General features: G+C 38.7%; 1 protein-coding gene across 1 annotated transcript; it reads right to left on the bottom strand.

The window, feature by feature from the left end:
* Positions 1 to 4,839: 4,839 nt before the first annotated feature.
* LOC21393406 ((-)-isopiperitenol/(-)-carveol dehydrogenase, mitochondrial) lies at positions 4,840 to 6,023 on the bottom strand. The gene has a single exon (XM_010114293.2). The coding sequence runs from the start codon at positions 5,826 to 5,828 to the stop codon at positions 5,052 to 5,054; it is 777 nt and encodes a 258-aa protein (XP_010112595.1). The 5' UTR covers positions 5,829 to 6,023; the 3' UTR covers positions 4,840 to 5,051.
* Between the last annotated feature and the right edge of the window lie 10,083 nt (positions 6,024 to 16,106).

Genomic DNA, 16,106 nt, shown 5'->3' with positions numbered 1-16,106 from the left:
AAAAAAAAAAAAAAAAAGAATTAATTATCATAAATTTATTGTTAAAAAATTCAAAATCATAACATTATGTTTTTTTTTTTAAGTTAAACAAGTATTTCTAAATACCAAAAACAATTATATATATTTAAGTTTCATACCATGTCTATTTTGGTCATTTTGCATACCCACAACAATTCTACTTCAAAATTTACCAAACGTTATTATACTGATTTTGGAACTAGCACAGCTACTATAATTACAGTTTACCAAACACTCAGTTGCTTCTTGTAACAGCTACTTCTTCCTTCAGCACAGCTAAAAGTAATTTTTTTTAAATCCACAAAACTACCAAACTAAGCCTATAGTCTGGACGTAGGTGGGTTCATCGCCTTTGACTCTTTGGAAGCGCTCTTCGTTCATGGCCAGTGAAGCATTTGTCTCCACGGTATTGCCCTTGTTCATTATAGTTAACTTTTTTGACGGGGATACTTGACCGCTAAGGGTCGACGTTCATCAGGTGCGCTCTACCGCCACTCCGTATCTATGTCAATTATTTTATGCTTTAATCACGCCACGTGGCGTCCAGCCATTGCGTCATGTGGGGCTTAAGGTTTTACCCCATAACATTTGCCCCCAGATCGAGGCAACCTCTCAGGTGGTGTCGACCTTCACACGCAACCCATGCTTGGAGTCTGCATGCTTGATGACCTGTCATAGATGGTGCTAACCTGGAACCCCTAGGCAATAATGACTGACATTAGGGCGGCTTCTTGGGAAGGCTAACAGTCACGTCGATTCATCTCATCATTTCACTAACGTTTCCCATTTTTGAATAGGGAATTCTGAACCGTCCGATCGCGTCTTTCTAGTCTCTCACCCTTGTCTCTACCGTTCGATCTTGATCGATCGCCCCTGCCATTGGATTCACTAGGATTCCATCCAACGACCAGGGGTCGAGGGTTTGTACCCGTTTATAAGTCTGTTTCAAACCAAAGCCATTTCCATCTAAATTTTTTAGAATTGTCGTTACTCTGCCCAAATTTTCCCAGAATCCTCCACTCCATTTCTCTCGTTTCCTTTGGTGTTTTCCGAAGTCCTCTCCTGTCAAGCTTTAGATTTTGCCATCTTTCAAGCCTCCGGTATGTCTCCTCATTGCAATCACATGTTCTTGTATTTCTATGCATTTTCTGCTTTCCTTGCTTGGTTCCTGCTGGATTATTGCATGTTTTAGGCTTGAAATAGGTATTCAGGAAGTTAGAAACTTACTTCGCGTATATATGGGCTCTTATAGGCTAGCTTTTTCAGTTTCTGGCCCACTGTATAGAGTTTGAGATTCTGGATTTAGGGTGTTTGGCAGGGAAATCTGGGTTTTACTTGAACATTTGTCGTTCTTTTCTCGTGAATGATTGACGGCTTTATGAGCCATCGGTACTCACATGCCCTCGGCGGCCGCTGGTGGTCTTAAACGATCATCGTTTTCTTGTTTACCCTTAACCTCTCGACTTAGGATTTTAACTTAGCTGCTCATATTATCCTTTTCTTTTTTTTTTTTGTTATACCAGAACAATGCTCCTAAACCATCTAGTTGTCGAGAGGGTCCTTCTTCATCCATCGTGAGGCCAGATTCTCCTTCCTCTGCTAAACCTTTATGGACGTCTTCCTCATCGGGTGACGAATCCATCTTGAGGGAGGTTGACAACTATGCGGCCGATCCAAGGGACGATGCTGACAGCGTCGACCGTATGGTGGAAGGAGATGACAGCGATAAAATTTCTCTGGAAAGGGGAGTACTGCATGAGGTCACCGCTTCTCTTGTCGAAGCCCCTCTGGCCGTCATGAGTGGGGACCCGGACATGCCTTCATTCACCGCTGACGTGACAACTCCGAGGACTCAGAATAGAGACATCATCCGGGCGTTCAGGGATGGGTGCATAGACGGGAGATGGTTTGAATACCTTCTCCCGGACAAGAACTTTAGGTCTAGCTTTTCCCCTCCTGGGTATCTTTAAGTATATACTCGGGCCTTTACTGCAAGGATGACATTACCAATTCATCCCTTCGTGAAGGATTTTTGTTATTACCATGGCATCTCCCCTGCCCAACTAGCGTCGAACTTTTGGTATTGCTTCGCCGATGCATGGGTTTTGTGGAGCCAGCGGTTCAATGTGGATCTGCCCCTAGATGAATTTTTGTACATATATAAGTTAAGCCACGTCGTGAAGTGCGAAGGGTGGTACTTTTTGGGTAGTCACGGGCGATCTAAGCCCGTTTTAGGAAAATTGATCTAGGGCATTCCCTCCTCTTACAACGGTTGGAAACCCATGTTCTTCATGGTCAATGGACCTTTTAATTTTCACCCCGGAGACCGTATGCCACAACGCCGAAAAGTGCAAACGTCGTGCGGGAGATTAAGTGATCAGAACCGTGTTGTAAAAGTTTTCCTTATCCTTTCTCTTTCTTTTTTTACAACGCTGACAATTACCTCAATGTGCAGTAAGTCACGACTAGCTGAAGCTAATTGGGAACAGGCGGGTGAGGGTTCTTGCAACCTTTGAAATTCCAGAGAATGAATGCCACATTAGCGTTCTTCTGGCCGAAGCCAACCTCAGGGAGTCGGGGCTGCTCATTTCCCTTCCTGATCCTGCAAACCTCCAAATCGTCCAAGAATCCTTTAACCTCAATGCAGAAGTTAAATCTGTTAGACTCGACCTCCTACTTGATATGATGCCAAGTCGAACCTTTTTTCCTTTCCCTTTTTAATAATTTCTTTTGTTCATGTACAAAATGGCCTCTCTGAACATCCAGCTCCCTTCCAGCGGTTGATCCAAGTCAAAAGGGAGAGTCAGTGCTGACATTTCCTCTACGGCCCCGAAGAAGTGGCCTTCTGAGAGTGCCTCTGGGTCTACGTCGAGGACATCTGCGCTGAAGAGGGTTTTCCAGGATGAGGTGCGGGTGATAGGGGGAAGTTGGACGCCGGTGATTCTCATTCCCGACATCGCCGAGGTTCCTTCTCCACCCAAGGATCGTCACCTGCTTCTCGCGGCGAAAGTTATAGACCCGAACTTCCAGGTCCAGGATATCTCCGACGCCCAGGTTGAGGCGATGCTGGATCTTCCTCCTCGCTTTTCCTTGGTTTTTCAGGCCCTTTACGAGTCATTCTTTGACAAGCAATGGGTCGCCGCCATCCGGTCATCTCTGGTCGACCGTTAACGCAAGCAGATATCCTTCCAGATCCACGTAAGCACCGACCTTATTGTCTATTTAATATATGCTCGACAGTCATTCTTTAACTTCTGATCTTCTATTCTCAGGGCCTTGTCCTCTCCGTCCTCAACCTCATAGACTTGGCCAAGGTTGAGGAACGTAGCAACGAGATGGACCGCATAAAGGCGGGCCTTACCTCTCTCCTCGACTCTGAAAAGTCCAAGTGCTCGACTCTTACCGAGGAGAAAGGCCGTGGTAAAATTGGCGTGCCTCCAAGAGGAACTGGACCAGTTGAAGGTTCAGGCTGAAATGGCTACCAAACGCGCGGAGGGTGCCGAGAAACAAGCAGCCGAGGCCAAGGAGAAGTATCTCATTGAGGGGAAGGTCGAAGGCTACAAGAGGGGGAAGAAACAAGCCGAGCTCGCGGCGGTTGAAAAATACCTGAACTCTGAAGACTTTGCCGCCAAGTGCGAGGAAATTATCGACGAGTTCATGGCTACTGAAAAGCTTATTGAAATCAAGACAAATGATTTTCAGTTCGCTGGGGAACAGATAGTGGAGCAGATCAAACAGCATCACCCCGAGTGGGACTTGGGCTTCCTGTATGCTCCTCCTCCTCCTATCGACGGCCATGGCTCTTCTCAGCCTGGCAGCAGGGATGATTCAGCTGGTGGCGGCAAGGATTGAGAGCTTTCTTTTTGTATATTTTTGTTCTTGTTTCTCCTTTTGTTTTTTTAGACAATGGGTTCTTAGCCCACCAGTTTATATATTTTTTCGTAATTAATATGATGCACTACTACCTTTATTTACAGATAAGAGCCCACCAGTTTATATATTTTTTCGTAATTAATATGATACACTACTACCTTTATTTACAGAAAAGAACCCACCAGTTTGTATATTTTTTCGTAATTAATATTTACAGAAAAGAACCCACCAGTTTGTATATTTTTTCGTAATTAATATGATGCACTACTATCTTTATTTTCAGATCTTTTCTGTCTTTAGTACCCTTTAGAACTCATATTTTAGCAGATTTCTAAATCTGTCAAGTAATTGCCTTTTCTCTTTAGAGATGTCTGCGATTCAAATTTCCTCGCTTTCGCGTATATTTATAATCGTTATATAGAAGTTAATAACCCTATTCATGTTGTAAAATCAATTTTCTCTATATTTTTCTAGAGATTTTCTTTTTTTTTTTTTTTTGAATGCAACTAAAAAAACAAGGTAAAAATGCTTAGGACATTTTAAGTAGCTTGAATCGAAAAGGCTGTAATTTCTCTAGGATCGAATCAGGCTAAAGAAAACACGTGGAGGGAAAAAGTATGTGTCGTGGCCTCTGACCCATGAGTCTCAATGAGGTGTCGGCAGCTGTTCCCCATTATCTAACGGTTGCGTTTGCTCCAGCCTTGGTAATTGTCTCCTTTGCAGTGGGTGCTAGTCCTTTTAAAGGGCTAGTAAAAGTACTCACTAAATTACATAACTAATTAATTACGGTCGTGAATCTTTCTTGCATTATTTCAGCCTTATTTATCAAGGAAAGCGAGTACAAATATACAAAACAACACTAATAAAAACATATATGACAACTATGACGACTAGAGTTGTCGGTATTAATTTGTTTTGACAATTGAAACAATATGTAATACATATGCATTTATATAACTTATGATAAATTGCACACTGATTTTGTCACAAATCAATATATGTTACGAGTTATGGCTCGATCTGCTAGACAATACATTACATTTTCTTCGTACAACGTCATTATTTATTTTAGTTGACACGTACGTTATCAACTTGAAGGTGACACCACATGTCCACACTAGCAACACACCACCACCACCACCAGACACCGACCATTATTCCTAAACGGCAGCGAAGAACCCGCCGTCGACAACCAGATCATGTCCGGTGACGAACTCCGAGTCCTCGGACGCCAGAAACACCACCGCGTCCGCCACGTTCTTCGCCCTCATCACCCCCTTCAAGCGCGAGCAACTCTCCACAAACTCATCCAAGTCCACGTTCTCTCCGATCCCGAACATTTCCCGAAGCAACGGCGTCCCCACCGTCCCCGGCGACACCGAATTCACCCGAATACCGTGCCCCGCCAACTGCAGGCTCGCCGACCTAACCAGCCCCACCACCGCGAGCTTCGACATCGTGTAGTCCGTGCACAGCGGCGTCCCCATGCTCGCCACCACGCTCGCCGTGCATATTATGCTCCCCCTCACGCGCTCCTCCACCATGGCGCGCGCCGCGTGCTTCACACTCGTCGCCATGCCTCTGACGTTCACGGCGAATAGCTTCTCGTACGCCGCGAAATCGAAGTCGAGGATTGTCTGGTCGGCGAGGCTGGTGATTCCCGCGTTGCTGAACATGACGTCCAGGCGTCCGTACTTTTCGACCGTCGATTGGACTAGAGTTTTGACTTGCTCTTCGTCGGAGACATCGCAGTGGACGTAGGCGCAAACCTCGAGGCCGATCGAAGCGGCGATGTTTAGGCCCTTCTCATCTTGGATATCGGCGATTACCACGGCTCTTGCGCCGCGGTCCGCGAAGCGCCGCGCCGTGGCTTCGCCGATGCCACTGGCACCACCAGTGACTATAGCAACTTTGCCTTGAAGCTTGTTATCTGCCATCTTGTTGAGAGTGATGAAAATGTTCTCTTCTACAAGCTCTATTTGGATCAATTAGATTACTTATTAAGTTAAAGACATTGATATCCACCTTTGCGGCTGGTAGAGTTAATCAACACTTGTCCAATATTGTTATCCGAAATCACAGCTATTATTCCTTGACCGATTGGATTATAATAGCATCTTAAAAAATGGGAAAAAAATAGGAGGTTGGGAATCTTGTGATTAAAAAAAAAAAAAAGTTGCTTCAGTCGTTATGATCGAACAGATTTGACTAGTCTAATTTAGTGGTTTTGGTCGGTAGAAAACGAGATAATATTAGGCCCACTGCTTCTGTCCCACTATACTGTTCACTCATATCACCTCAATAGAAGAAATTACTACCTTTGAGGGAAAAGTGAATTAGAAAAGTAAATTAAAAGACCATATTTTTGTCTTTTTCAAAAAAAAATAATATAAATATATATACATTTGTCTTTGTCCCTTGAAAAAAAAAAGTATATTTTTCAAAAAAAAAAATGTTACATAAGAACATCAGTATTCCAAAAGTAGATTTCTCTAACTCCCCCAATAGTAAGCAAATAACCTAAAGCTTCTTGGGCCCCCTTGTTTATGAATTTAGAATGCAAGGGAGAAAAACGGGTAAAGAAATCTAGAAGAATGCCCTTTAGTCAGAAATGTAATAGATTGATCGCTTTCTCCTCTTAGATATTAAGTTTAGGAAGTTACCACGTTCTCCTCACCCACCAAAACGTACTCATAACGATACCGAAAGGAAAAATTATCTCCGATAAATAAAGAAAAAAGTCAAATTTTGGAGTGTATTTTTGTCACCTTCGCTTGGCATGCGACGCTCATCAACTGAGGGGCTGATGTTGGGCAGTATTTTTGGAAACATTAAAGACGTAATAAATTCAGAAGCCCTCCCAAGCTTAAGTTTGCCCGAACCCAAGCTCTCTAGAGTCCCAACTCGCCTAAGCTCGTTTGAGCTCAATCTCTCTTGAGTTCAAGTTCGCCTAAACCAAAAGTTTAAAAGCCACGATGTGTCATCGAGTGAAGTAACCGGCGCCAATTGAAGACATTAACGATTGAAAGTTAATTCATATTGATTATTTTATTAGTTTTGACATTCGAAAAGATAGAGGGGGCATTTGGTATGCAGTAATCTTAAGGATGAGAATGAGAATCTGCAATATTACCATGTTTGGTACAAGAATTATAATTTTTAGATTCCTAGGAAAGTGATTACCATGGGATTCACTTTCCCTCATTTTAAGTTAATTTGAATACCACCCAATATAGTGTTATTCAAATTCTCAGGAATCTCAAAATCATGGGAATCTGGGGGCATTTGGTATGCAGTAATCTTAAGGATGAGAATGAGAATCTGCAATATTACCATGTTTGGTACAAGAATTATAATTTTTAGATTCCTAGGAAAGTGATTACCATGGGATTCACTTTCCCTCATTTTAAGTTAATTTGAATACCACCCAATATAGTGTTATTCAAATTCTCAGGAATCTCAAAATCATGGGAATCTTATTTATTATTATTATTATTTTTTTATTCTTTTTAATAATAATAAGTTATTTATATTTTAAACTCAAAAAAATATTAAAATAATCTTTGCTTAGTTAAAATAGAGTGTATAGTTGGAGTGACTCACTAAAAAGTTACTAGCTAAAATAGCTTTTTAGCCATTTTAGTTAAAATTTATAGAGCTCTCTGCTCTAATAATAAGCTTCATATTACATTAAAATCTTTTGCAGGATTACCAATATGTTCTTGACGATGAGGGAATGCCAAAGAAGAGATATCCAGACCACTGGAAGGGAGAGAATGGCCTTTACTGCGCCGGACTGTTGGGAAGAGGACTTCCCGGGATTTCGGCCGATGCGACTAATATTGCCACTGACATAAGCGAAATGCTAACAAACAAAGCCCCAACTCCTAGTAGTTTTGTTTAATTTTATTGCATTTGGACATGCTGCCATGTGAACGTTTTCTTATGTTATGTACCTCCATTTGTTATGTTATGTGAACATTTAGGGGGCGTTTGGTATGCAGTAATTTTAAGGATGGGAATGAGAATCTACAATATTACCATGTTTGGTACAAGAATTATAATTTTTAGATTCCCAGAAAAGTGATTACCATGGGATTCACTTTTCCTCATTTTAAGGTAATTTGAATACCACCCAACATGGTATTATTCAAATTCCCAAAAATCTCAAAAATCATTATTATTATTATTATTATTATTATTATTATTATTATTATGGATCTTCCATACGAACAACCAAACACAGTAATATAATATTCCTGAAAATTTGAAAAAGATTCCTGTATATAACCAAACACAGTAATGTATTATTCCTAGAAATCATATTACCTTCCATCATTTTCTTGGGAATATGATTCCTATTGATTCCCGCATACCAAACGCCCCCAGAGTCTCATTGTAATTAAGAGAGAATAAATTCTCAAATTAATGAGAGAATTAAACCCCACCACTCCCAATGCACTATAGATTTTTCGATTTGAGAGGAAAGTACATGCACTTATTCTACAATACAATTATCTTGAGATTCTCTTTATTTTGCTCTTGTTATTTTTCTGAGGTGATTTGTGTTCTTTGAGTGTTCATCCAATTTCCTTAGGCAATTAGTCATTTCAATACGAATTTTTAGTCTAGGGAATTTGGTAAAGTGTTGGACGGAATTTTGCTCTAGCATTTTTAGTGCCCTAGAAGGAGGGCCTTGTGTGATTTGAAAATAATGTTGGTCAACTCCCTCCTACAACATCCACGGCTCATGAGTCACATAAGGGAATAACCAATCACCTACTATCAAATCTCATTCAATGTGCTGCCATATATATCTCAGGGATTTTCTCAATCAAGATTTGTTCCTTAATTTTCTCTTGACCGTTAGAGCAATATGCTAGTTTGCTACTAATAGCTCCTCAATCATCTCTTGACCGTTAGGGACCAAATCAGGAATGGTTTCTTGATTTTGCAGCTGTCATTATGTGTATCTATTCACCTATCTTATCTCTTGTGTACTCTATTATAAATAGGCATTCTTGTTGTAACTTCAAAACATAAAAAAGCAATGCAAAGTTGAATTGCAATTCATTCTAAAAATTCTCTTGGTATCAAAGCCTCACGAGAGATCAACCATATGGCCTCTTCTGCCCTTGTCACTAAAAACACCTCTGAACCTGAACTTACTATTCAAATTCTTCATTAATGTTCCAACCCTATCTCCCTGAAACTTGACAGCTTCACTTACCTGCTTTGATGATCACAAATGGAGCTATTGATTCAAAGCTTGGACATGGCACACCATTTGGTCGAAGGCAGTGAACCAACGAAACGGATAACCAGGAATGATGGGAAGGATGAGTCAAATCCAAACTACATCCTCTGGGCAAAGAATGACAGTCTGTTAAGGGCTTGGCTGCTAAGGAACATCAAAACAGAGGTACTGATTTCTCTAGAAAATATAACCTCAGCTCACAAGGTATGGAAATCTATTGAAGAACAAATTCTTCCTAATAATGTAGAAAAAGAAATGATGCTTGATGATACCTTGATGACCTTAAAAAAGAGAAGTCTCTCTTTAGATGAATATCTTAAGAAATTCAAAAGTGTTTGTGATAGTCTTTAAGCAATCAAGAAAGCAGTGAATGAAACTAAGAAGGTGTTTTAGTTGGCTAGAGGTCTCGGACCGAAATACCAGGACTTTTGAACTGCTATGCTAACCAAACCACCTTACCCTATTTATCATCAGTTTGTGTTATCTTTGCAAGCTTATGAGCGAATGCTTAATAGTAATACCGAGGAACAAGAAATCTCTCCACGCCGCCATGACCAAGCCTTTGTTGGCCAAAGAGAACTAGGACAGGTGGAGGCAGATTTAGTTCTCGAGGTAGAGGATTCAATCCAGCAACAAGGTACAACTCAAACTCTCACCAAAACTCTAACTTCAATGGAAATAAAAATGACCATAGAGCAAAAAACTCCAATTGGAAACAAACCCCATAAGGAGAAAGCATCACAACATGCCAAATCTATGGAAAGTTCAATCATACTGCCCTTGAGTCTTGGAACCGATTCGACCATTCATTTCAACCGAAGGATGACCTCCCAAAGGTACTTGCTGCAATGAGTCTGAAAAATGAAGATGATCCAAATCTATATGCAGAGTCGGGAGCAACAACACACATGCTAAATGACACAGGTAAACTTTCTAAAGTCATGCGCTATAAAGGTAAGGATACAATTCTTGTTGGCAATGGAGAAAGTTTGAATACTTCCCACATAGGTAAAGGAAAACAAAACTAAAAATGGTACTTTAGATCTTAAAAATGTCCTAATTGTTCCTAATATTAAAAAGAATCTGATATATGTGGGACAATTAGCTCATGATAATGCATGCACCATTGAGTTTAATGCTAACAATTTTTTTGTTAACTCTCAAGAGGGCAAAATATTTGCTAAAGGACGTAAAAGCAAAGGGTTGTATGCACTAGATGAAATATAGCATCAAGCACTAGCTGCTTTCAATGATCCTGCCTCTCAAAATATTTGGCACAAGAGAATAGGTCATCCTCATTCAAAGTTTTTGAAACTCTTACATTCAAAAAACTTAATCAATGTTTCCAGTTGGGAAAAAGAAAAATCTATTTGTATTAGTTGCCAAACGGGAAGAGTTGCAAAGTTCCCTTTACTTTATCCAATAATATTTCAAAATTTCCTCTAGACAGATTGCATTGTGACTTGTGGGGCCCTGCTCTAATTTTATCTTGCCAACAATTTAAATATTATGTTATTATTGTTGATGACTATACTCATTACTCATGGCTTGTTCCTCTAAAGAAGAAATCTAATTTCTTTGAGAGTTTTCTTAAGCTTCAAAGACAAGTTGAAAATCAGTTTGAAAGAAAAATAAAATTTTTTCAAAGTGATGGTGGAGGTGAATTCACCTCAACTAAGTTTGGAAAACACATATCTCAATGTGGAATCCATAATCAATTCTCTTGTCCACACACTCCTGAACAAAATGGTGTGGCTGAAAGGAAGCACCGACATATTGTTGAAACATGCCTCACCTTATTGTTTCAGGCAAATCTTCCTTCCAAATATTGGGTGGATGTTTTTCTTACAGCATGTTTTCTAATAAATCACATGCCATCCACAACGCTCAACATGGAAACACCTTTCTTTAAATTGTTTAATCGTTACCCAGACTATGGGAGTTTGAAAGTCTTTGGATGCAGGTGCTTTCCATATCTAAGAGACTATGGGAAAAACAAGTTTGCGAAGAAAACATATCCTTGCATTTTTATTGGATATAGCCCTATTCACAAGAGTTATAGATGACACGACATGTTGTTTTTTATGAAAACGTTTTTCCTTACCACCCCCACCCCCCAAAGAAATGACTTTGCAGGAAAATCTAGAAGTGACAACATTCTTAGATTTAGACGCATGAAAAAAGAAAGAGCTTCACTGCACAATTCAAAAAAGGAATACACAACAATCGAAAGCAACTGAAGAAATCTATGCACAAATTCAAAAAGGGGGATCTTGCACTCTTTGTGATAAAGATAATGTCATCAACTCTCAAGAAGAAAATAATGTGGCAACTCAGCTACATGACATAGAATCAGAAAGCAATACCCTGCCAGAACTCACTACTGAAACAGAAAATGGAACGGAAAATGAAGAACTCCAAATCAACAGTGAAAAACCGGATTCATTAAGCAATGAACATGCAACCTCAAACCATGATCAGCCTTAAATGATTGGCCAACAATCTGCTTATGACTCACCTGATTCGAGTGACAACCTAACTAATGTTTTCAATAATTGTGATGCGGGTCCAATGCAAGCCTCAAAAGACACCCATATGATTACTCGAATGAAGTTGAGGAATAACCCAGAACTAGATTCTAATTTGGCAAATGAAACTCAACAAATTCGAAACAAAAGGAATCAGCTACGAGGCAAATTGCATCACATTACCTTCATAATAACCAGCAATGCTACGGCTCCAAAATCATACAAAGATGCACTTGCTCACTCCCACTGGCAAGAAGCGAAGAAACAAGAGATACATACACTACGTGAGAACCACACATGGACCCTCATGCCCAGACGAACATACACCTATGTGGTTGGCTCAAAATGGATTTTTTGAGTCAAATACAAGGAAGACAGATCAATAGAACGATACAAAGCCCACTTAGTTGCACAAGGATACACACAAGTGGAAGGACTAGACTATGAGGAAACCTACAATCCAGTTGTGAGAGCCACCACTATTCAATTTGTGCTAGCTATTGTAGTATCATCAAAATGGAAACTGGGGCAATTGGATGTTAAAAATGCCTTCCTTCATGGTATCCTAAAAGAAACAGTGTACATGGAACAACCACCAGGATTTAAGGATCCAAATCTCTTAGATCATGTGTGCAAACTAAACAGCTCGCTCTATGGACTCAAACAAGAACCGCGTGCCTGGTTTAATAGATTATCATAATTTTTAATTCACATTGGTTTTGTTTGTAGCAGGGCAGACTCTTCTTTATTTATTTTAACAAAAAAAAAAACGTCATTGTACTTATGCTAATTTATGTTGATGATATTGTGCTTACAGGAAATAATGAAAAATCTATTCAAGCTTTGATAAGCCAACTCAGCTTAGAATTTGTGCTAAAAGACTTGGAAAACTACATTACTTCCTTGGACTAGAAGTACAATATTTTCCAGGAGGAATCACTCTCTCTCAAGGTAAGTACACCAAAGATCTTCTCAATCGGGTAAAGCTCATGGAAAGTTCTCACTTCAATACACCAATGGCTTTGAAATCTCAAATAACACCACAAGATTTCAAGCCAATCAACGCAAAGGAATATCGCAGTCTAGTTAGTGCCCTTCAATATCTGACCTATACTCGTCCTGACATCATCCAAGCAGTCAACAAAGTATGTTAAAAGCTCAAAGAACCAACAGAGGGAGACATGAAAGCAATAAAAAGAATACTTCGCTATCTCAAAGGAACAATGTACTATGGAATCAAATTTCTTGCCCAAAGTCCACTAAAACTGTATGGATTCTATGATGCATACTGGGCAGGATGTCCAGACACTAGAAGAAGCACTAGTGGGTTCTGCATATATCTAGGGGCCAACTGCATTTCTTGGTCACCAAAGAAGCAACCAACAGTTTCAAGATCAAGTTCTGAAGCAGAATACAGGTCAATGGCATCTACAACAGCAGAATTAGTATGGATTACCTTCTTACTCAGAGATGTTGGAATTAAACTACATGATCCACCACAACTTTTTTGTGACAACAAAAGTGCACTCTACATGATAATAAATCCAGTGTTCCATGCTCGCACAAAACACATAAAGATTGACTACCACTTTGTTCAGGAAAAAGTTGCCATTGGGGCATTGACAACCCAATATATTCCTTCATCTCATCAGATTGTAGATATCTTCACCAAGCCTTTGTCCAAACTCCCATTTCGTCAATTTAGGGACAAGCTAGGAGTACATTCAGTCATTTCCTCCAGCTTGAAAAAGGGTGAAAATAATGTTGGTCAACTCCCTCCTACAACAGCCACGGCTCACGAGTCACATAAGGGAAGAACCAATCACCTGGTATCAAATCTCATTCAATGTCCTGCCATATCTCAGGGATTTCCTCAATCAAGATTTGTTCCTTAATTTTCTCTTGACCGTTAGAGCAATCTACTGGTTTGCTACTAATAGCTCCTCAATCCTCTCTTGACCATTAGGGACCAAATCAGGAATGGTTTCCTGATTTTGTAGCTGTCATTATGTGTATCTATTCACCTATCTTATCTCTCATATACTCTATTATAAATAAGTATTCTTGTCGTAACTTCAAAACATAAAAAAGTAATGCAAAGTTGAATTGCAATTCATTCTAAAAATTATAAGGAAAGGAATTTCATAACATAGAGCATTTTCTGTAACGTTATTGTCTAGTTATCATGTTTTCAGTTATTGGTTGCAGATATTGTCGCCTTTAACGTTATTATCCATTATAGGAAACAATGTCATTAACCGAATGTATTCTCGTTTTAAATATTATTTACTTACAAGAATTAATGGTGTGTTAATGTAAATTTTTTTTATTACTGTTATTTTATTCCCTACAACAAATATCAGTATCAGTAGCTGACCAAAAACGCTATTAACCACTACCAATAGCGTTTTATGGAGCGTTAGGACATCGGACGTTATTAAAAGTCTTAAAAAAACATAGCGTTCTAAGAGAGTTATGGAAAACGCTATAGAATTAAGGTCTTATAGCATTTAAGACAAGTCATTTTCAACCTCTTACAGCTATTTAGCATGGCTACGATAGAGATTAATAGCTTTTTTTTCTTATTAAGTTCATACTTTTGTAGCTTTATAAAATTATTATTGATATCCTTTTGAATTCATTTAAATATATGGTGATTCTGAGCAACATCTTATATCTAAATAGGAACATTCATATTAAAACATAAAAACATTCAACATATCAATTGTTATCAGTATCTACCAAGTTGGCAATAAAATTACGTCTACAACATAATTCATACAATGTCCAAAACCTTAACATTCAAAACAAGTAAAGAAAACAGAGGAATAACTAGAGATATCAAATTATCCAAAACGTCTAGCTGAATGAAATGGTGAAATAAATCCTTCCATCTTGACAAAATGGTTCAACAAAAAAGTCATCTCCATTGTTTAACCTGTAAGAAAATGATCCACTATCAAAATATGATCAAACTCAGCTAAAACTTCCACCATTTAACCTATAAATAAAGCAATGACTAGTTACACCATTCACAACTACATAGCCACATCCACATATGTTTTACAATGAATTAGAGGAAACATGGCTTTAATGATGCACTAGGCAAAAATTTAATGTCAAACTTGTAAGACAGAGAGTATCTTATATGTATTGTTATGTAGATACTTGGAGAAAACATGAGTCTTCATTGCCTACATTTAAACCCGAAGAGAAAAAAACTTGCTATCACAATCATATAAGCAAAAGATGGATTATTTACTTAACCAAGATGAAATTTGTAGAGATATCAAAGTATCCAAAACATCTAGCCAAATGAAATGGTTAAGTAAATAATCCATCTTCACAAAATGCTCCAACAACAAAGTTATCTCCACCAACAAAGCAACTATTGACCTATCACAAAATTAGTCCAGCAAAACAAATTTCATCTTGATTGCGAAGTAACAGCACAATTAAAATTCTAATGTCCAAAGTATGTCACATTTTCAGTAATGGACATACAATCATGAGAGTCAGAGATAAAGGAATACTAACCTTTGAGAAGCTACGTCAAAATCGCTGAGAAACTTTAAAGATTATAGATGCTTCACGACTACACCTAAATACTTTTAAGTATATGAGCATGTAGTCTACATATAATGGTATGCTTAAAATAAATTGGTACTAAGTAGAGAGTTTTCATACCCCTTCAAAATTTTACATAGCTTCTAGTATTCCTTGCTGGTGAGTCAAGAACTAATTGCTGGTCTTTATCTTCAATTGCAAATCCCTTTTTACATAACTTTCTTTTCCCAGTAGTAGACATTCTTAGCACTTCCTGCATTAAAACAAATAAGCATAAGCAGAGTACTACATAAAGGACTTGTATTGCAACTAAAAACATAATGGTCATTGAAATTATGCAAAATCAGCATGTTCAATTGCAAGTATTCCAGCATCTGCAAAGAGCTCCTCTGGGAAATTGTAAATCAACTGTCAGTTAACAAAGTAGTTTATGTCATGACCTATTATCTTCTGAACTTTCTATCATCTTTTCTTTGTCAGCCCCTTTAATTTCAGCAACCTTAGACATTGAATCAACACGAACATTGCCACATAGATCTTCACTTTTTCTGTAATAATTGCAACATGAAAATAGAACATAAGAAATAAATTCTACATAACCCACCCTTCATTTAAAAATGAATCTTTTAGGGATCCCCCATGCTTCTTTATGATCATAATAGCCTCTAAGTCAGTGCTTCCCTGTCATTGCCAAGATTTTTGTCAAACAATATGAGCAGAAAATTAGAGCTCAAGTAGTTTTACAACAAAGTAAAATAATTACATGCAACATTGTACCAACTGCACAGTAAATCACAATCTTACAAACAAGGACCACCATTTAGCTTCATTTCGAAATAGTTTTTGAAAGTCTTGCGAGATGT

This window comes from Morus notabilis, unplaced genomic scaffold (assembly GCF_000414095.1).
Source record: "Morus notabilis unplaced genomic scaffold, ASM41409v2 Scaffold1960, whole genome shotgun sequence".
In the NCBI taxonomy this organism is placed as follows: domain Eukaryota; kingdom Viridiplantae; phylum Streptophyta; class Magnoliopsida; order Rosales; family Moraceae; genus Morus; species Morus notabilis.
This window is presented reverse-complemented; position numbering and strand designations above follow the sequence as displayed.

Bases quoted from the DNA above. Each gene is read 5' to 3' on its own strand.
- LOC21393406 (XM_010114293.2), bottom strand. From the start codon at position 5,828: ATGGCAGATAACAAGCTTCAAGGCAAAGTTGCTATAGTCACTGGTGGT.